Raw genomic sequence first — 23,156 nt, 5'->3', positions numbered from 1 at the left:
TTGGTTTAAAATGATTTTAAATGTGCTTTTCTTTATGTTTCACAATTGTATTTTTACATAAACTATGTCTACCAGGAAGGCAGTCAATAAGATAAAAAAATAATATCCCATAAAGAATTGAGATAGAACTTGCTAGGAATGTTATGCACACACCTTTGGAAAACCCGATGGGACAATTGTTGAAGGCATTAGCTCTTTTCACATGCTGTGTTCAACACTGTATAATCTGTGTACAATGTACAAAGGTAGGAGGTATTCACACATTATGTTGAAGGTGGATACTGCAGGTACTTTCTATCCGAACCATGCACTTGAGGAGCTGTATCCAGGTTCACTTTTTAAATGAATTCAGGTATAGAACACAGAAAACATGTATGTGTGAACAGATATCTGAACGCAGGTACAACATAATGTCTGAATGCAATGCAAAATCCAACATCTATAGATATAATTGTCTAAGATTTACTCATTGCTAATCCCATGAGTGGCAGCTCTCGCAAAAGTTCGTGGGCGAGCTGCCGGAAGGGAGAGAGGAAAGCAGCGGCAGACAGAGAAAACGGCAGTGGCTGGGGGTGGGAAGAAGACAGCAGTTGCCGGGCGGGGGAGAAAATGGTGGGGGGGGGAGAGCAGCAGTGGCAGGGAGAGAAAACGGGGCAGCAGGAGAGAAAGTGGTGGCAGTCAGCGGGGCTGAGAATGGGAGAGATCCAAGGGGAGGGGGGAGAAGGAGTGGGGAGAACTAGAGGTGCAGATGCTCTGTCCCCTGGCCAGCTAGTATATAAGAAATAGACGATTGCAAAGTACAGAGAGTGGATTGGTAGTGGATAGGCAACATCTGCTGAAATGTCTGAAGTCAAAGTGGGATGGGGTGGGAGCTGGGATGGATTGTCAGCTGTTGCGCTTCAATTCTCTGCCTAGTTACATGTCCTTAGAATCAGAAGAATAAAATATACAAAGTGACCACATTTGAATACTGACTGATCCTGCATTTTTTATACAGACTTTGGCTCTACTTTGGACAGAATGTAGATTGCATTCATAGATAAGTTTGATTTTTTTTTTAAGTACACAGTACATACAAGTCTGCGCATGTTAGCTCTGAGTCCACAAACTTCAATAAGAATGTTCCTCGTGTGTGTGTGTGTGTACACACATACACAATTTTAACCTCCCTTTCTATTTTTTAAAGTCAAGGTGGCTTACAATCAATAATAAAAATAAACAGTGGCTGACAAAACTACCCACAAGTAATTCCACTGAAATTAATAGTACAAGTAAGTCATTACTAACTTGTTCCATTAGTCTCAACTGGACTACTTAGGGATTAGTCAGCCACCTAATGGCACAGTGGGGAAATGACTTGACTAGCAAGTCAGAGGTTGCTGGTCCGAATACCCGCGGGTATGTTTCCCAGACTATGGGAAACACCTATATCAGGCAGCAGCGATAAAGGAAAATGCTGAAAGGCATCATCTCATACTGTGCAGGAGATGGCAACGGTAAGCCCCTCCTATATTCTACCAAAGACAACCACAGGGCTCTGTGGTCACCAGGAGTCGATACCAACTCGACAGCACGCTTTACTTAGGAATAACTTTAATCTGGATGTCAGCCAGTTCAGTATACTATAGGCTACAGTATAAGCTTTACACATTGGTTGGGAAAAGGCATATAACTTAGCAATCTTTTTTTATCGACTGCTTTTGAAATACAGAATAAAGACATATGGCTAAACCTCTATGTGAGTTATCTGAGAGTGGAGAAGTTTGCTATTATAGTACTCCATTGTCATAGACAGATCACTATTTGGAGCTTCTCCCAATGTTTAAGGTCTAACTCTGCTTCCATATGAAATGGGACCAAATTGATAAAAGCAGATTGTTTAAGTTCCTTAAGAATAAATAGCCCAAGATAGGCCATACTTCAGTGGTGGAGCATCTGCTTTGCATGCAGAAGGTCCTAGGTTCAATCTCTGGCATGTCCAGGTAGCGCTGAGAAAGACTCCTGCCTGAAACCTTGGAGAACCAGCTGTCAGTCAGTGTAGACAACACAGAGCTAGATGGACCGTCTGATTCTGTACAAGGCAGCTTCTTACGTTCCTAGCTACACTAAGATGCAAGACCACTGATTTTTGGTAATTCATGGTATAACCATGACAAATCACCAAATTTAGTAATCAAAGTGGACAGGAGGGAAAAGTCACTGTGGGATTAAACATAATTCTCTCCACTGACGTGTATGCCAGATATCATTTGGTTTTGCCTGATAGCAATAGCTAAGGGTTCAGAAGAGACACATTAAAAAGTAATGGAGAGTGGGGATATCTTTGCCTAATACACCTAGTTAGATTAAAACCATGAGATAAGATACCATTAATTAATACAGACTGGATGATAATTTAGCAGTCCTTGGTTGCAGTCCTCTATGACAGTAAATGACAATACTTTTCACAACTGTTCTTTTCAGAAGACAGAATATATATAATCTGGACTGATGTAAGAATTAGGACTGTCACCCAATCATAAATTGATTAAATCTGCATGTAAGGAAAATGCATCTTTTTTAAAAAGCATGTTTTCTTTGTGCACACATGCTTCAGAGCAAGTGTGATCTTAGAAGAGGCATTCCTGGTCTATGTGATAACAGGGAATGCCTCTTTTATGATGTGCATGTCACCTACAGTAGTTTTTAGAAGTAGTTGTTGTAATCAAGATCTCCCCCTGCATTTCCCCAAATGTGATTTTTAGAAGTCATTGGGGTGTGTGTGTGTAAATAATTTTTTTTAACTGATTAATCAGGGAAAACTTTAGAAACCACTGGACAATGGACACTTGACAAAATTACCTGACTTAGTGACAGACATTGTGGTAAGGGAGGGTAAATGGGCTTCTCTTTATCCCTTTTACAAATAACAAAGCAGGGCTGCCTGGGTCAAATAAAGATTTTATCAAATAACTCTACCTCTGAATATCCTAGTCTAAGCACCACAGTTAAATTTCTAGGCATATGGCTTCCTGGCACCTGGAATTTGTCAAGCCCTGATTTAATCTATTAATGTATCTGATTTGACTAAATATTGGAGCCCTAGTACAGACCAAAGGGCAGGTTTAATACGCTTATTCTTGGGTGTGTGTGTGTGTGTGTGTGTGTGTGTGTGTTTTAAAGCCCATCTACTGGGGCAGACCACTTCACAGAGATACCCCGTGTACTGTGCACCACTAATTTTCATCATATCCTTCCATAGTCCCACCGTTATTCAAGGAACAATGACTTCTATGGTGTGTTTGATGGTTGCTACCACCTAAACTCCCTGAAGGAGGTTTCAGATAGTGGAGAGGAAACCAGTGTACTGTAAATGAGTACCGACAGTGTCAGCATTAATTTATTATAGAGGTCTGTGGGGAGTTGAAGGGAGAATGATGTTACAGAAAGCAGAAGTCCTTTTGCCCAGACTTCTCTGGAACCACACAAAGGCCTTTTTTGTGTGGCTACCTCAGGACCTAGTAGTGTACGGGTGCCAATTCTGCATCCCTGCCTGAACCCATTACTCTAAAATTGTCTTTGTTGGGGAAAAGGTGGCAAGATTTTGGCCAAATGGCAGAATGAACTTTAAAAATGTGTGTATCTCACTTTAAACCATGCAGTACAGTTTGCTAAAGATGTATAATGGTTTGATGGTGGACATAGCATGATATTTATTTGAAAGCTGCTTTGATCTTCCAAATGTGGATGGAAAAACAAAGTATAAATGTGAGAAATACATAAATAAGATTGTATAGGAATAAAGTATTATCTAGACCCGAGAACCTTATTAACTAAAAGTCAGTTCTATATATAATTGTTAATTCTTGCTAATCCTTATCCTGTATTGTAATGACTGTTGTTATAAGCAATAAAGCATTTTTCTCCATGGCCCACTTTTCTCTGTATCCCACCAATCTCTGAATTGTGTTTCACCAGGACATGGGAGAGGGTCTTCTCATGATCACATTCTGACTTTAGAATTCCATACCTAGAGAAACCCACTATACTTCCTTTTTATTAGCCTTCTGCACTGAGAGATAGGCCTTTGCCCTACAGGCTGTAATCCTATGTGCACTCATATGGCATTAAATCCCACTGAATTCAGAGGGACTTACTTTTAAGTCAATGTACATAGACCTAGTCTCTCCGGTTGTTAGAAATTAATTGATCTTACTGGTTTGTTTTATATGTGCACTCTCTCTCCTGTTCAGTAATAGTTGTTTTAATGATTGGTCTATTGTTATTGATTGTTGGGAGCTGTCTTAAGCATTTTAATAGAAAGGCAGAGTATAATCTTTTAAAATACATTTGCACTTGGGGTTTATTTCTAGGTTTTTCTTTTTCTTTTTCTTTTTTAAGGAGGCTGATATGTTATATAACAAATACTGGTGAAACTTCACTAACCTTAAGATGTTTTTATGGGTCCATACTTGTATGAATAGTTTAGCTATAGCCAAACATTCGAAAAATCAAACCTAGTTGATGAACATCTGGCGCAAGAACTTATGGCATATTGCAATCTCAGAAAAGCTAACCCATATTATTCGGTCCTGTGCAAACCGGACTACAAATACTTTTTATGTAATTTGGTCAGATTTTATTCTTTACACCAATTGTGACAATTATAGTTGTTTCCTTACCACAGACAATATTAGAGTGTGGATGGACTGATGAATTGTGGTTTGTTATATTATGCTTTGCTGTTTGTGTTTGGATCAATGTTGTTCAGCATTGTAAGTTTGCTTTAATAAAGATTAATATCATGTTTTAAAAACAAAAGGGATCCTCAGTCCTTAATACAGGATGCAGCTCCTGCAACAGAAGAATGTGATATCAGCATTGCACACAGGGATTGATATCAAGAGGCTATCTGCAAAATTTCATATTTTGGCATGCACATATGGGCACTGGTCTAACCCCACTCATTCTAAACACATGCACTCAGAAGTAAGTCCTATTGATGTCAAAGGAGTTTATTCCCAAGAAAGCAGTCACAGAAATGAAACCAAATAAATTCAAAATGCCTTTTTGTTGTTGGTTCAACTTTTGTTTATCTCACCACCCACTCCTCAGCTGTACATCCATGAAGCTTTCCACTTGCTTTTGTTATAGATTGGGCTTGGATTATATGAGTTTTCCGAACTGAGATGTACTCACTTACTCTGGGTCCTTTCTCACAACCAGGGACCCGGGCAGGAGGGCACGCGGCAAGGAAGGCTACAGGAGCTTATTTCCCCCGCAGACGACTGAGTCCCAGTTTGTTTATTTATTTTATTATTAAAAATTTCATACTGCCCTTCCAAAAGGCTCAGGGCCCTTCCAAAAGGCTCAGTTGCTGGGTGCACAGATCATGCCCAGATGATCCGCTGGTGCCTCAGACACTGTGGAGTTTCAGGGGCCAGAACACATCATCCCAGTCCCTGGAAATCCCACAATGCACCACGTGGGTATCCCCCCTCCCGGTGAAGGGCGGGCACCCTCGGTGACTCAGCATCGGCTGAAAGCAGCCGGTGCTGACACACGGCCAGTTAAACAGGGTTAAGGGAGTATTCGCTCCCTTAATCTCATTTAACAGCCGGGCTTCATAGCTGGGTTTGCTGCCAAGGTGCCACCAGGACCCGCTCGGCTCCCAGTGGCTCTCACAGTCACCCAAGCCCAAGCTTGGCTGCCTTAGCTCTGTCTTGGCTATTCGTGAGAACAGCCTCTCTGAGTATTTTACTGCACAGCATCAAATGAATTGCTACTATACTGAATTCATCCTGGGGAAAAAGCGGTTTCTAAGTCTTTAATTAATGCAGTATTGGTGAATTCAATTTCTGAAAAATTCCCTAAGGCACAGGGCTTTGTGTGTTTGCCACTGTTTGACCAAAGGAAACTGAAGCAGAGTTGATAAAAGCCTCTGCTAAGGGAAGTCTACAGGCCACTGAAAGAGGCTAGGATCAGCACAACAGTTTCTAGTAGGCTTGCTTGTTCTGATTTCAAGAAACAGATGGGTTTGGAAAGAGGAGCCATGAGAGCACGAAGCATGATTGACCAAAGGGGCCATGGTAGCACTAATACTGCATTGCTGCTATTGACATCAAATATATGTGTTCCAAAGAGCCAGTGTGGTGTAGTGGTTAGAGTGCTGGACTGGGACCGGGGAGACCCGAGTTCAAATCCCCATTCAGCCATGAAAACTAGCTGGGTGACTCTGGGCCAGTCACGTCTCTCTCAGCCTAACCTACTTCACAGGGTTGTTGTGAAAGAGAAACTCAAGTATGTAGTACACCGCTCTGGGCTCCTTGGAGGAAGAGCGGGATATAAATGTAATAATAACAACAACAACAACAACAACAAGTCACACTACCAAAACCTTTTCACCCCAACTGTGTGTTGACCTTTGCAGATTCCACATAATGGAGACTCAAAGAAATTAGTTTCCTCAAAGGCATCCTGCATGCAATAGACTAGTGATCTTCACTGTTTTTCCAGTGGAGGGCACTTTGACAAAAAAAAACCTTCAACCTGAGAGTCATTTCCCACCCTGCTGGCCTCGGCACATTGCTGTGCTTTGCCCAGTGCTGATAGGACCCTTTTAAGAGAACCTGAGCCCTCTGAGCCCCAGCACCCATTTGAAAAGCATGCACAGAATACTGAGTCCTCCTGCCCACTGCTGTCCCCATTGAGCTGTATGGGGAAAGTGCTGAAAAGGAAGCACTGGGCATAAACACAGCATTGTGTGGTAGGAACAGTCACCTCTGAGTGGTGCCAGGGATGTTACCATGGAAGCCTGTGGGGGGGCTCCCCCAAGAGCACCCCTCTATATTTGGAACTACAAGCCTGTGGTTACCACTGCTTGGATTTCACAGGACCATGAGATCTCCACTTTGTTTTGGTTGTAGCTAACTCAAAGGGCATGTCACCTTGGCAAGCAGCCTGGGGGAAGGAACTCTTAGGTCCAAGCACAGGACTGCAGGAGGGCCTTCCCCCATGGGGCCGCCCCCTGATTACTAAACAGTGGGAAGCTGAAGTAGATGTGATTTAGTCAAGAGCAATTCTTTAAAGAATAAGCCAAGTATTCTCCCTGTGTTGGAACAGAGAATTAAGTCAAGATAGCACCTCCTCAGGAAGGAGTGATAAGAAAGCAACAGGTCATCTCCTTTGCTAATGAGCCTGTGAGGCGGGTCTCACAGTCCGTGAGACCTGCTCTGCAGACGATCAGGCAGGGAGCCCTGGGCGGCCGGATCGGCCACTCACACGATTGCTGGCTCCGTCACAGAGCTGGCGGGGGCTGGGGACCTCGGGGGCCACGCGGCCCCTGGAAGCCCCAGTATGCCCTGTGCGAGCACGCAGGGCATACTGGGGAGATCCCCGGAGCCAGGAGGCGGCTTTTCGCCTCCCCTCCGAGGGTCTACTTGTGAGTAGCCGCGGCATGGAGCTGCACCGCAGCTACTAATGGCCAGAGAGCCTGGTTTTGCGGAGCGCTTGCTCCGCAGACCCAGGCTAAGGGCAGGGGTACGTGAGCAGGTTAACCGCTCAAGAACCACCGGGCTCGCAGCCAAGCCCAGTGGTTCTCACGATCAGGAAAAATTGGGCTAGGCTTTCCTAGCACCATTTTCCCCGATTGTCAGAATAGCCTCTCTGAGTGGCTAGCTCAAGGCACTGGAAGTTTGCTTGTTTACATTTTAGTTACTCACAGATATTCTGACAGACACAAGAGATAAACTTTGATATGGTAATTTGACCTCTCCCCACACGCGTCTTTTCAGACCTTCCCAAGCCATTGTCCTAGAAGAAACTCACTTTTGTCCAAGAAGTTTACTCTTCACTCTTGAACAGCATAATGGCATGTCCTGTGCTTTATTTCTATTGTCTGCCTTTGCAAAGTGTGTTTAGCATAATACCCTGCCCTCAGGCAAAAATTTGCTTATAATTGGTGAAGACACCATAAGTGTGCCTTCTGGGTTACCAGTGCATTCTGCATGCCTGGGAGCCACCATTCTTTCCCCCACATCTTAGCACTGGCGCCTCCATTTTGCCCTGCCTTGACCCACACCTACATACTGGCTTTTCCTAACCTGGTCTGCCCAGCATTCATAGCTGTAAGGACCTGTTCATTTTTAGATTTGTTCGTGGTTCCTGGACTTCTGCCTGATCTTTGGATCCCTGTTACTGCCTTCCTGCCCCGGAGAAGAGAAGCTTCTCAATAAAGACTGAGATGCATAATTTTGACACATTTCCCTTGGAAGGAGTGAGGTAGTATATAACCCCTACCCTTGAAACTCTACTTATCTTTTTTCTCACTTCTCCTAAAATCCAAATCTGTTCATGTCATGTTTCTTCACTTCTCCTAAAATCCAAATCTCTCTAGCCAGCCTTGAGTGAACCTAATTCAATAATTCAAGCCAAATTAATGCCTTGTGAGCCATAACTTAGTCTTTGTAACTTGTTGGTTTATTGCTAGTCCATATCCGCCAAATATTATTGCTCAATAACCATTATTTTTCTCTTCCTGTGCCCCTAAAAACCCTCAAATAAAAGCATACTTTGTTTTGGAACTTTAAGGTCTCCATTCAGTTATTTCTGAGACCAAAGCTTTGAACAAATTTATTATGAAGGTGGACTGCTCCATTTAAAATATCTGATTCCCCCCCACACACCTAAAACGTAGCTCAGGGTCCCATCAAGTCCCCAGGAGTAGTTCCACTAACAGGGGGACTATGCAGTGTATTCAGCTTTGGCTGAAGTGTCACTCGGGCCTATAAATAATTGGTGACGGTAAAGAAGATTGGAAACCATTTTTGGTGTATCTAAAAAACTATTTTCCTACTATGGACCTTACAGCTGGATTTGAAATTTAGAGAGAAAAGAAAGAAAAAAAATGCAGGTTGGGTAGACTAATTGTGTTTGTAAGGGTTTAAATTTATGTTTTGAATTATTATTATAGCAAGGGTAAATTTTATAGCTGATGTTTTACGAAGAGAGATCTGTGGGAAGTCCACTTCTGTTTATTATGTTTGTTATGAATGAATATTATTATTGTTAAAATCAATAAAAATTCAATTTGAAAATAAATAAATAAATAATTGGTGACAGCGCTATGTTAGGGTCAATGGGAGTTGCCAGTGACTCATGGGCCTTACAGTGAAGAACTCCAATTATTATTATTTTAAATCCCCAAACACATTTTTGTTTGAATCCACACAAGTGCTCAATGTTCAGATCTTAAGCAATACATGGTGTAGCTTTTCAGTACATATTCAGGAGGATCAGTGAACTTTCTTTTGGAAGTTCCATGCAAGCTATCTTGTTATATGCACATGCAGGGCCCCCCCCAGCTGCCGCACCCCCCCCAAGGCCACTACTGCCCTCGTCAGGTGGTAAGTCATTTTTTTAAAGCTGAAAATGGAACACACACACCCCACCCTCAAACCAAGTTCAAACCAGCCTGAGAGGTTCGGTCCGACCTGTAGGTTTGAACCACTCAAGCCAAGCTGGTTCGAGTGTGATCCCTACCCCATGGTGACCCCAGTAATTGAGGACTGAACGTTCTCCTATTTACAGAGTCCAATTCTGAGTACTGTTGATGGAATGTTGAACTTTTTAAAATCTATACAGATACATAAAAACCTTGATGTAGGGTTTAAATCTATTGCTGTATATATCAACTATACTGCATGTATCTATTATACTTTAAATAAACAGGTGCCTGCACTTCGTCTGTTCATGCTTCATTTAACTGAACATTGATCTCCTTCACAAAAGATGAACTTTCTACACAGGGGGCATTTCTGAGTAGGAATAAATTGCAAGTAATCTGCATTTAGAGGATTATGTTTGATCATAATACACACATAGTGGTAAACCAGGACTAGTCAGGGCCTTTCAGCACATGTACACCATACGTACATATAGCACAACACACGTGAGGCAATCCAGTTGTGTCCTATTTGAAGCAGTTCTAAATACAGCTACTAAGGTGTATCTGCCAGTCTCTATAGAATTAATGTCATAAACGGAATCCTTATTGTCCTCTCTTTACACCTTTGTATAGAAACTAAAGTGAGTGTTTTAAAGTTAGGAAGAATAAATATAAAATAGTAAAATGATGAGTAAGATTGCCAGAAGCAGGAACACAAAAAAGGAATGCACAGCAGACTCATACATTAAAAATATACTTCCTTTACTTCTGAGTCATAATTCACGTTATGTCTTCTATGTTCAACGTCTCCCCCCTCTTTCTTTTTTGCACACAGCAAGAGCTCTGTGAAACAACTGTGCTTCAAATCATTTCACTTCAATTGTACTAACTGGTTTTTGAGTTTAAATCACTAACAACCTCAGAGTGAACCTTTATCCAAATGACTGCAAGTCACAAAAAAATAGCACTTCTCTTTCACGGAGTACCTTTTGTGCTTCAGTGAGCCCTAGTCCCTCTTCCATCCCCCCCCCTTCCCTTCATGTTTGACTTTGAAGAAAGATGTGTGCTTTATGCAGGAATGAAAGCAGGTATCACTTAATGACAACTGCAATCCTGGGTTCATCATGTACATTGGAAAGGCTCAGGATAAAGCTCCCCATACCTGCATTTATGCAGGAATACATTTAATAAAATAATAATTAATAATTAATATTTTTTAAAACCCAGAAGTCAGGATGACTGTGAGCCCTGTAGGGGCATCGTGTAGCAGTTAAAGCCAACTATTAGGGGTGACCTAATCTTGCTTCCCTGTTCCGTTCCTTATATCAAAGAGTTATGATTTCCATGCTGATTCTCCCCCGTTTTTAACTCCACTAAAGAGTTCCATATGTTCATGCCATACTTCACCTAATTCAACTCAGCTATTTACCGTTACGCGTATCTATCTATCTTTTATTATATACAGGAATATATATATATATATTTCCTCCGCAAAACACACACACACCAAAAAATAAAAAATAAAACACCCACCGAATTTATTTTTAATGATTAAAAAAAAAGCCCACCCTCTTTGATCTTACAATCCATGTGGCTAGTGGCGAGGTCTCCAAACTTTTCCTCCCCTTTCCTTTGGTTTTGAGAAGAAAAGGTGCCGGGCTGCCCCATTGCCTTTGTCCCCCCTTGAACCTTGCTTCGAGGAGCGCTCGCAATTCGGTGTGTAAAGTACAGCCTGCCTAGGAGCCTGGGGGCACCTTCCTCTTTGCTCTCTGCCTGTGTGTGCGTGTGTGTGTGTGTCTCGTCTCCTCTCTCCCCCCGCTCTCTCTCCCTCTCCCTCTCCAGCCTGTGTGTGAGCTGTGAGCACTGCTGCCGCCGCCGCCGCTGCCCTTTGATCCCTGCATTAGTGTTAGTTAGGGGCTTGGAGACACACAGGGAGCAGCCATAGACACCGCCGCACCACCAGCCTTCCTTATTGACACCGCATATGAGCCCACACTCTCCCTCGCCCATTAGATCCATTTCTATTGAAGAATATTGCGACCGGGGACAAGCCAGGTGCACGACCGAAGGGGGGGGGCGGCGAGAGAGAGAGAGAAAGAAAAAGGGGGGAGGAAGGGCAAGAAAAAGGGAGGAAAGAAAAAAAACACCCTCTTCTTCTTGGCTCCGGGAAAAGCAGCCTCAACCCCCCCATAGCCCAGGAGAAGAACACCAGCCTCTGCTGGCCGGCCACCCTTTGCCCCTGCTTGGTGCCTGCCTCTGCCCCTCTTTGGTTATTTGATCTCCCATTAAACCCAAGGAGGAGAATGTGAAAAGGGGGGAAAATGCCCAGGAGGAAGCAGGAGCAACCCAAGCGCCTCTCTTCACGTAAGTGCTCCTTTTTTTTTTTTTTTTTTTTGCTATTTTGCCCCCCTCCCGGCCCCCCGCCCCTGCCTGCCTCCTTCCCCTCTGCAGCCTCCTCCGTTGTCTTGTGCATGAGTTTAGGGTTACAGAGGTGAAACTGACAAAGACACAGCCTGGGTTATTCCTCTTTTAGGTCTGAGCTAAGGCAGCCATGTTGGTGATGAACAGCCTTCTGCCCTTTTAATTTTTTTCCCTCTCTCCCTCTGTGGGTGAGTGTGTGTGAGAGAGCGAGCGAGCGAGTGTGTGTGCATGTCTCCCTCCCTCTCTTTCTTCGCTCTTCTCTCTCTCCCCTCCCCTTTCATGCGATTGTGCATTTGTGTGTGTGTGCGCGCGCGTGTGAATGGATTTCTTTTTTTAAGGCTAAGCGTGGGGGGCTGTTTTATTGGGGTGGGGAGTTGCAATTGGAGGGGAAGCGGTTTGCTGGCGTCTTGTGTGGAATCAATCGCGAGGTCCGTCTCCGGCTAAAGGTTGCGGCTGGGCTCGTCGGCCCCGGAGCCGGGGAGGAGGAGGAGGGAAAGAGCGGCGGGGGAGGGCGAGGTAGGGAGCGGCGCGGGGACACACAGAGACACAAGAGTCCGGGGCTGCTGCTTTGCCGCCGCCGCCGCGAAGCTGGGAGGGGGGGGGGCGACAGGACGCAGATCGTGGCATGCGAGGTCCCTGCAGAGCAGAGGGGGAGGCGGAGGAGGCGGCGGCGGCAGGCGAGCTCGGGCTTTCTCCAGGCTGCAATAAAATGAAGGGTCAGATGAGCCAGGGCGAGTCTCGGGCTCCAGCGCCGCTGCCCCAGACCAGAGCAGCAGAGCACAGGAAGGACTCAAAGTGCATCTTAGTCCTCCTCCCACCACAGCCTGCAGGCAACACACACACACACAGCACATTGACAGAGCCTCTCACCCCCGCTTCTTTCTCCCACCCCCTCTTCCTTCCCACCCCAGCCCTCCAACTCTCCCCCCCTGCCGATTCTTTGCAAAGCAGTTAACTTTTTTCCTCCCCTCTTTTTCTCATCTCCTGGTATGAAGCGATGGTCGGACGCCTTTTTTTTTTTTTAAGGAGACAATAATGTTTCAGAAAGAGGAGGGAGGGAGAGATCCTGCAAAAGCTTCCCTTGGCCCCTGTTGCGTGGTCTAAAGAAAGAAAGCAGGCAGGCAGGCAGGCAGTGGAGGGGAAGAGAGGGCGGCGGATTTAGGGGTCATTCTCCCTGGTTTCTTTTCTCGCTGCCTCCAGCGCATATGTTCCGTGCATGCTCGCGCAGCCCCTCCCTGGCTGTGCCCCAGGGTTCAGCGTCGGCGAGCTGAACTGCTTATGTGTCAAAGCCATGGTCGGTCACCTGAAGTTCACCAGGGAGGGAGAGCGAGAGGAAGGGCGGGCGACGGTTGTAGCGGATGGTGTGCCTTGTGGCGTGTGTGATTTGTTTTCCCCTGCTGGAGAGGGCGCGATCGATTACTCCCCCCTCCATATAGATAATATTTCGATAGTTTATGGAGGGGAGGGGGCTTGAGGTACCGATCTCCCCTCTTGCTTCCCGCCCACACACACACACTCAGCCTGGTACGCATGAACCACAGCAGAGGTGAGGAAAGAAATGGCACTTGGAGATCACACAGTTATTGCTCTCCTCTTTCTTGTCGCCCAAAGCGCAAGGAGCTGCTGGATTGTGGCTTCCTATTTGCCCCCTCCCTATCCACCCAGCCCCCGCCCCCTCCTCACGACACGCCAGATACGATTTTGGAATATACACAGAGCGAGGATTTCCTATATTAAAACAAAAACAAAACAACAACAGCCTTGTTCAGGAAGCTTGCACAAGTGAGTTCCTGAAAGTGGAGGGGGGCTTCGTTTGCCCCATTGCTTCTGCTCTGCTCTAGGTCATTGATCTCTTAAAAGAAGCATGGGCGGGTGTGGGCAAGGACAGCAATCTTTTCTTTGGTCTGGGTGTCTTAGTCTGTTGATATGTGTGAATCTAGGAGGAGGTTTCTTGTGTGAGAATGCACCTAAGTCCTAAAATAAGGTGTAGATCAATATCGGAGCAAATGGGATTTTAAATATAAACACTGTGCAAGTTTTTGTGTGGGGGTTTTTTGGGGGTATGTGTGTGTCAGTGTGTGTTGAAAGTCTAGATTGAGAGCTTGGAAGGCGCGTCGTGCATGCAGTTGAAGATAGCTAGCTTTGGAGGCAGCTGCAGACTGCCCTGCTGGTGACCTTGACCTAGACCTGGTGCTGTTGCCCTTTCTGTCTGTTTCTCTAGGGCAAAGATGAAATTCTGTCTCCATTTTAGCTCACTCGGGGAAGGATCTCTCTTGCACACAAGCTGCTTCTGCCTATGCTACGGAATTTTTCTGCCTCCCACCCCCCCTCACCCCAATTGCAAGTTTTATTATTCATTCTGCCCCAAACGGTTTAGTTGGGGGGAAGCAACGTTTATTAAAGGACAAGGTGCAGTGGCCTTTGTGTGGAAGCACACTGTGAAAGCCAGTTTTTTTTAAACAGAGTGCCCTATTCCTTGTGCTTTTGGTGTTTAGTTCTAAAATGTTTTAAAGATGTTTTGCTATATGTTTTGCTCAGTGTGTCTGTTACAACGGTATAAGTAGTATAGATTAGGTTCTCGTGTACTTTTAACAGATGCAACACACACATACACAAACACACTAAACAAGATCAAGCAAGGTCCTAAGGCTGCAGTCTTATGCATGCTTATGTGGGAGTAGCTTCAATTGAACTTAATGGGACGTATTTCTGAGTAGAAATGCACCAGATTGCACTATGAATCCTATCTGAAATCTTAGAATAAAATATGTATTTTTCTTCAAGCATTTTGATATCATTTGTTGAATTGCCTTCAGTGCAAACTACATGGGTATAAGGTATTGTATTACCTTCTAGAGAACATTATGATTCCACATAGTTCAAAATGCAAAGTGCAGAAAATTAAAGTATTAGGGTGATATTCACAGTGTCAACATTAACTCTGCCCTCCCATGCAGTTATATAGGGAAGTCCCTACATGATCTCTTAATAATTATTAAGTAATGCTTTTATAATAAAATGCAAATATAGTTTGGAGCAGTCAACATGGGTACATTACATCCTGCTGCACTATCATGCTAGAACTGGTATACCATATAAGCCAAATCTGTTGTTTGAAAAGTGCTTCCTGTGTATTCTGACATTCTTTCATAACAAGCAACATCATAACTTCAGTGAATATGGTGTGAATGCAGTTGCTACCCTAGTTCTGAACTTTTGAAATGAAAGTTGAAATCCTAAGCATACTTAAATCCCATTGAATTTGGCAAAGCTTGTTACTTCCAAGGCAATATATTTAGGATTGGGCTGAAAGTCCCAACCTTCTCCATGGCAAGACTTTCATCACATTGCTTTTATCTAAGCATGAACCATTGACAGATGTGACTAAAGTTAAGCACTCATCTGTGTCTGGAAAAGTGTGATAGTTGTATGACTTCATTCATGAGTAGGCCCGTGGGTGGCACAATAATCCCAAGGATTTGGGCTTTTGTTAGTTTCTCAGGTAAATGATTTTTCTACAACAGTGTATCTTAAAAGTGTTGTGATGCTGACTGAAATAAAATAGTGAGAAGAAAAGTTCTCTGTCAGGTTACCTGCCTTACCGATGGTACTTACCACCTGTGGATAATGACAAAAGTTAGTTTCAGTGGGCTCACTGATGTTGGGATAAGTATGGGATAAAGCAACCAGAGTCTGATTTAAATACATGCCTTGAAAGAGTAGTTATATACAAGATAAACTTGACAATTATGATAATTAAAATTGTCTAAGTATAAGAGTGGAGAAGATTGTGGTGTGCTTTTAAGTTGTACGAAGAAAAAACAACAACTTGATAAAGATCCTTACTGCAAAAATAACTTTGAGAATGTGGTACAGGTGGAGCCAGAGGTCCACCTAGATAATTTTAGAGCCTGGACCTAGAGGCCTTTTGCGCGCGCGCACACACACACCTGCCCCTCCCCCCATTGCAAGGTAAGCATAATCCCCCTACACATGCATATGCGCTCACACACACCATGTCACATTCATTATTTTATATACCACAATTCTAAATACAATATTTTTACACCACCTCAAGGAAAGAAATATGCTCAACTCACTGATCTGCAGATACTACATTTTGCATTGAAAGTCCTGCCAATTCTGGCCTCACACAGTGGATGTGAGATTGGGCGGGCTGCTGTTGGCCGCAGCACTTAGATGCCACCCTTCCCACGGGGTCACGCTCGGCTGCCTGGCTGGTGGTCCAGCGGAGCCACCACCCCACCCAGGGCAGACTAAAGAAGATTGAGGGGCCCCAGGGAGTATGGAGGCCCTGGACGTCTACCCAGAAGTCTAGGGGGGAGAGTGCCTCTGGACAGAGCTTAGGATCATAAGAACCCGTTACGCATGAGTATGTGCTTCCCCTTGCACACGAGGGTTGCCCTGTCCATTCTCTAAATCTTTTGTTTCCCCATAGTTTCCCTGAGTGTTGTGTTTGGCTTGTTGAGCAGCAGGGAAGGCAGCTTTCAGAAAATAAGCCTCTAAAGATTTCTCAACATGCACATGTTGTGTCCTCTGCATCCCAACCTAGGTCTGGTGTTATTTACTTATTTATATGCTGCTTTTCTTCCATCATGGAACTGAAAGTGGCATACATAGGGTTCCCAGGCAGGTGGTCTGGTCTTGTATCCAGGTGCTAACGTTGCATCATGTGCCTGCAAACCATGACCTGGGATAGACACATAAGCGGGTGGAGGTGACATTAAGATTGCATATGCTGCTAAAGCTGTAATTCATCAGGAGTGTGGACTGTGCAGTCCTACAAAAGAAGTATTGCCTTATTTTACATGTTTTAAAGAAAGAAGGCATTTGATAATTTTGCATTATTTCTGTGCTCGTGTTGCAGTGTCTCAAAAATGCTCTGGCCAAATAAGTTAGTTGATGGCAGATTTGGAAAGTATTTATTTATTTATTTGATTGATTGATTGATATACCACCCTTCCAAAAATGTCTCAGTTAAATTTGAACCTGGCACTTGCTACTTTACAGCTACAGTACTAGTTAGTCCCTGCTAATGGGGCAAAGAGGCACCTTTTAAGTGGCCCTTCTTTTTATATTTAGTAAGTGGAGAGCAACTGGTCCTTTTCAGTCCAGTATAATATCCCTCCAGTGGCTGGCTGTTGCTGGTGTGTCTCTTGTGCAAAAAAAATGGGGGGGGGGGTCATATTATGAGCCCTTTTGGGACAGAGAAACATTTTATCATATCTCAACTGCTTTGAGAACTTCTTTTGTTGAGAATCTGTGTACAAATATTTTAACAAAAAACAACACAATAGCTTACAAAATTTCATAAGATTTGTGAGCATCATTGCTTTTCACCAAATCCTCCTAAGAGACAGTTTGAATTCTTCTGTCAGAACCCCACTAGAAGAATGTATTACTTTTGGACATAACTTTTGTCCTAAGTTCTTCCATAGAGAGCATATTCATTGGGGGGAGAAGGATTTCTGATCTCCCTGTTCCTCTGTCATTGTCTTCTTCTTCTTCTGATGATGATGAATATAGTCCTGTGTGTCCTGAAAATCAGCTCCTGGGGGCTGCTGGACCGTCTGGAGCTGGGTGGCATATGGAGAGCTGTCATAGGACTTGAGGATTGGTGGTGAAAGCTGCCCCTTCCTTGTACAAACAGAAGTGCCCTCTGTTTGTGGAAGAACTTGGGATGCAACCCAATGTTTGGATGCCTTTATAACTTTACAGGAGCCCCTTCGTACAAGGTGGATAGTGAATTGAAGCAATGCAATAGAAACATGTTAAAGTGGACAGGGGATGTTTATTCTTGGTATGTTTTATTTTAAAAGCAGCTTAATCACAGGCCTTGGCAAATGTTCTTTGGATCTAGGAGCCAACCCCAAGATGTAGGAGCCAGGCAGTGGACACTCAACAAAATTACTGAGCTTAGTGATGAACATTGTAGGGGTGGATAAATAGGCTGCTCTTTATCCGCATTACAAGTAACATACTGAGGACAGAAAGAGGACTGCCTGGGACAAAGAAAGATTCTACAAGGCTGTAGAAAGATTCTATAGCCTTTCAATATCCCAGGCTAGGCACCATGAGTAAATTTCCAAGTACCAGGGCTCCCTGGGATTTTTCAAACCTTGCTTGGTCATTTCTCACTTCTCACCTTAACTTCTCAAACTTGTGTTAGGCCTCAAGGGAAAAATATTTGTTTGTTTGTTTGTTTGTTTGTTTGTTTGTTTATTTGATTTGATTTCATTTCATTTGATTTCATTTCATTTCTATACCGCCCTTCCAAAAATGGCTCAAGGCGGTTTACACAGAGAAATAATAAATAAATAAGATGGATCCCTGTCCCCAAAGGACTCACAACCTAAAAAGAAACATAAGATAGACACCAGCAACAGTCACTGGAGGTACTGGGGGTGGATAGGGCCAGTTACTCTCCCCCTGCTAAATAAAGATAAATGCTAAAATATGAGACATCAGTGACAGTTGAGAATGCAAATAATTTTGTATACCTTATTGATAAGAGGCCAGTTGGCAGTCAAGGCTTATGTTTTCCCCAGGTGAATTGTTCCTGCTAGAATTGTTGCAAGGAGGTGGTGAGTGTAATCTGTCCCTGACTCTTGTGGATGCAGTTACCTCAGGCTGGAGATGAGGTCGTTGCAGGAGTGTGTAGGATCCATGGATGGAAGTAGAAGCTGGTGTGTGTGTGTTTGAAAGTATATGTGAGGAGGATATAATAGCCAGGCAAGCGGGGAATAAGTGGTGCAGAGGGCACAGGAGGTAGGAGATTGTTCCCAATGAAGCTTTAAAGTTGCGGGATTTGGATAATATAATAACACTAGAAAGAGGGGAAGCATTTTCCAAATGTTTAAGAAAAACATTACTAGTCATGCAGCGTGCAAACATTTCTACACTAAATTGAGAATAAAAATTTACATATGTGTGCCCTCATGCCTGACAGATGGTGGTGGAAGTGGAGACAAGGAGATCTACAAACCACATGGCTTAATTTCATGGAAGTAGGACATCTTAAGAGATGTTTTTATTGCAGCATCAATTTTTAATAGAGGCAAACAACGTTTCTTTCGAGCATCTCTAGTTCAGACTTATCATGGATCCTACATAGATCTGTTAAGGAAGAAGTCCCAGTGAGGTCAATGGATCAGCCCCTGAGCAGAGCATAGGTTTGCAGGTTTCAACTTATGTGCTCTAGTAAAGGATATCTGTACAGCAGTCTAAATGTTTAAAAACTTGGAAATCTTTCCGAAAAGACTGCCACTGCTCACCTTACAATTCGGAAGTGCTCCTAGTGGATAAAGTGCTTCTTGTGGATAAAATTCACTCATGGATAGTGAGGGTTATGTCAGCATAAAAGTTTCTAGAGGTTTTATGTGGCTGAATACGAGTGTTCAAAAGGAAATCTACAATAAATGGTCACTACTGTTCAAGTCAGGAGTTTATTCCAAAGTGTTTATGAGAAGGGAAAGAAACAAACACTGACATACTTTATACAACATTTTCATAAATTACACAGCATAAGGTAAGCTGTGCTTCAAATAAGAAAAGAAATACAACTGTAATATTACTATTTCAACTGCTTAAAACATTGCAAATAGAATTACCAAAACAAACATTTCTACAAAATGTTGTCTAAAGTCCTTACTATCTATCTATCTATCTATCTATCTATCTATCTATCTATCTATCTATCTATCTATCTATTTCCATACTGCCCAAAACTTGCATCTCTGGGCAGTTTACAATTAAAATTATTTCTTTAGAACAGGGGTAGGCAATCTTGGCTCTCCAAATGTAGTTGAACTACAACTCCCATAATCCCCAGCAACAATAAATTGTGGCTGGGACCAGTGAGAGTCGTAGTTCAACCGCATCTGGAGAGCTAAGTTTGCCTACCTGCTTTAGAGTCTAGTTCTGGACTCTGGGCGATTTCACATGTCATTCCAAACTGGAGGTTTGTGCAAGCAGCTGCCACCCTAAGGCTGCTTACAAGCCCTACTTCAGTGTCTGTTCTGACAAGCCAAGATTGGGCATGATGTACAAATGCACCAGTCTCTGCATGTTCCACCCTACTTGTGGCAGGGAAATCTGTAATTAACAGATGTCAGTTCCCTGCCGCAAGTGAGATGGAACTTGCAGAGGTTGGTGCATTCGTATGACACCCTAAACCTTGGCATATTGGAACCAACACCGGAAGTAGAGCTCGCACACAGATCTGGGCCAGCAGCTGTTTGTGTGAAACTCAGGTTTGGTGTGATTTGTGAAACAAACCTTTGTGTTGAATCGATGTCGACTCCTGGCGACCACAGAGTCCTGTGGTTGTCTTTGGTAGAATATAGGAGGGGTTTACCCTTTGTGTACACACTTCCCATTATTCTGTATCACTGTATCATTACTTTCACATATAGAAAATCTGTACCATATTATTCTATCAGCCGCCCTCCTTCCAATGAGTTCAGGTGGGAAATATGAGCCTCTTTTAACACCACCTCTTTTATCATCACAACAACCCTATGAGGTAGGTTAGATTGAGAGAGAATGATGAGCATTATTATTTGATGCTATAATGATCACTAAACATTGGAGCCCTGCTGAACCCCATTTAGACCTCTTAAAAACAAGACAGTGTTCTCAAGCCCGCCATCCAAAGTGGGAATGGAATGATTGCAGGCACTTCCGTGGTTGGGAGTCTTGGGCACCCAAGTCTCCTGATCATGGAAGTGCGGAAGTGCCTGTCATCACATTTACAGCCTTCACCACTTCAGATGAAGGCTGTAAACATGAATGGGGCAGGAGAGGGAGTGAAGAGAATGAGGGATGTGTCAGCAGAGCATGACTTACATTCCCGTTTTGGACAGTGTACTTGAGTATACCGTTCTGTTTTTAAAAGATCCGAATAAGGCTACAGATTACCAACACGACTTGCATTATGGGTGGCTGGCTGGGATTTCTAAGAATTCCCCATCCCAGCTAAGTCTTTGAACAATTCTGCAGAGTTACCTGTAGAACTCAGAGCAAACCAAAATATCAGTGCTTAACAGTGCTTAGTAACTTGCTAAAAGATATTAAGATGTACAAAGGGTACATTTAGCACAGTTCCTATTTTATTTTTAACCTTTCATAGCTGTAGGGGGTCATCATATAGCTCACTGCTGACAAGAGGATCCATGTAGAGAAAATTATTATTGTTAGTCTGAACAAACTAATAATTTCATTACTATTATCACAACAGTCAAAATCTGTGGATCCCCCACCCCCCCTTACTTGTACAAAGGGTACGTTCTCTGCACTACTTTACCTAAAACTATGGATCCTAATTCGACTCTGCTTCCTTTGAATATTGAAGCTGGCATAAATACGCCACATAGAAGTTCAAACTATGTCCTCCACCCCCAGGCTTATTTATTTTTTAAACTGTGAAATTTTTTCATTGTATTTGCAAGTATGTCCAAAGTCATATAATAGTTTCTGACTAATCAGAGTCTGATAGTATAAAATGCCAGTTGATTCTGTACAGCCATTTATACTCCTAGTTTCCATTAAATGACATTTGGGACACGGTAGAGATGCAAATTGAGGTAAAGTTCAAGTGCAGGCTCTATAAACAGCCCCAATAAGAGGAACAACTGTGTCCAGGGAAACAGAGAACAGAACGTATTCTTTTAATGAATGACAAAATCATCACCCAATTTGTAAAAGTGATTCCCTCCCCAACATGTCAAAGACAGGAGTGGGAGGAGGGATTAAGGAAAGATATAAAACAGAACAGTTAGGAAGAGCTGGTTGGTTTGGAATGAACTATTAGTAATTTTCTATAATTGAATCAAAGCAGATCCCAGAACTAGATAATGAGAGCATGACCTACAAATGAGGACTTTTTGGAAGGCAAAAGGGCTTCTAGCATGAGGCTTCATAAAGCCATGTGATGTCAAAGTCTTCACTTATTTTGTAAATAATGATGCTGTCTCTGGTTTCCAGTGTGCCTACTCTCTGCTGCCTAGCTTGTTGAGCATAATACTGTAAATCAAACCATTTAGCTATAATTTTACACAATATGTCATGATTATAGAGAGACAGAATTGTAATATATTATGATAAAATAGTATTCAGAAAACTCCAGATTTCTATGACGGATGCCAGTTTCAGGCATATTTTCTTCGGGTTTTTTGGGTGGGGGGGAGGAAGGTAGACTTGTAGTTTCATTCTAAGATTATAAAATAGTTTTTTATGGTGCCAAAGTACAGTAGATGACTGAAATCTAAATGAAAGGTCCTAGGCAGGTGGAAGTAGGTGTTCTTGAAATGTACTTTAAGTACATTTCTGCTGCCTCATTACAGTTTTATAAAATAGAAATAAAACTTTGGGCTTCGTGCTTTTCAGAAGTAATCATGGCTATCTAAGAGGCTGCTTGCTTCATGCTTTGGGCAGATACTTAGCCATAATGGGGAGCCACAGTTAAATCTTGGTCCTGCATCTTGTCTCCTTGCCTTGGCAGCACGCATTCCCCCTCTTCCCTGCCTGTGTGTGAGTCAGGAGAATTCTACTTCTGACTGGGTTAGAACAGAAACAAACCAAGATGGGTCTTAATGTCTGAACTGACTGGTCTTGGTTTATTCTAACAAACGTTTTTAAATAAACTGAGATCTGAACCCAAGGTTTAAAATGAGTTTCAGATCTCTATTTAGTTGGAACACTTTGGTTAGGAAAAATCAGGATTAGCCGTCACGACCAATCTTAGTTTGTTTTCTAAACATAGTCAATAGAATTCTTCTAACATACGTACGGGCAGTATGGGGAGGACATGCTCCTGAGGCTTGGAGTTGAAGACATCACCTGGAATCAGTATTTAATCTTGGTTCTGCATGGTGTCTGAACCCACTCTTTGAGCCCTTTCTCACAATTGGTGAGAAGGGCTTGTTGGCGGGAGGCGAGGAAGGCAACTCAAACCTACTTTTCTCGTAGATGAATCCTCTGTCCTTCTGGGCCAGAGGATCGCCTGGCCAGACAACTGCTGGGTGCTCCTGGAAGCCCGGAGAGTCGGGGACTGGGCGTGTCATCCTGGCCCCTGGAAATCCCTCCGTGCACGAGAGTGTGTGGTTTATTTTGGGGACACACCCAGTGCTGGGCGGGAGCCCCACAGTTTCTCCACACCAGCTGCAAGCAGCTGGCTCTGACTGATGGTCACAAAAACAGGGCTAAGGGATCACTTGCTCCCTTAACCCCGGAGGCAGGCTCCACAGGCAGATTTGCCACTGCAGCACCACTGGTAGCCACTTGCCTCCCA

The 23,156-nt window shown here is 43.4% G+C and overlaps 1 protein-coding gene across 6 annotated transcripts in view; it reads left to right on the top strand.

Annotated features, from left to right (window-relative positions):
- The first annotated feature begins 11,212 nt into the window (after positions 1 to 11,212).
- ZNF827 (zinc finger protein 827) overlaps positions 11,213 to 23,156 on the top strand; it is a 164,869-nt gene continuing 152,925 nt past the window's right edge. For 2 of the 6 annotated variants that reach the window (XM_053252226.1, XM_053252227.1), the window contains exon 1: positions 11,213 to 11,788. In XM_053252226.1, the coding sequence (XP_053108201.1) occupies positions 11,746 to 11,788 (43 nt within the window). In that variant the 5' untranslated portion in view covers positions 11,213 to 11,745. The remainder of the gene's footprint in view (positions 11,789 to 23,156) is intronic. The other 4 variants (XM_053252228.1, XM_053252223.1, XM_053252225.1 and 1 more) reach the window with 4 other exon arrangements.

The sequence above is a fragment of the Hemicordylus capensis genome, chromosome 5 (genome assembly GCF_027244095.1).
Source record: "Hemicordylus capensis ecotype Gifberg chromosome 5, rHemCap1.1.pri, whole genome shotgun sequence".
NCBI lineage: Eukaryota > Metazoa > Chordata > Lepidosauria > Squamata > Cordylidae > Hemicordylus > Hemicordylus capensis.
This window is presented reverse-complemented; position numbering and strand designations above follow the sequence as displayed.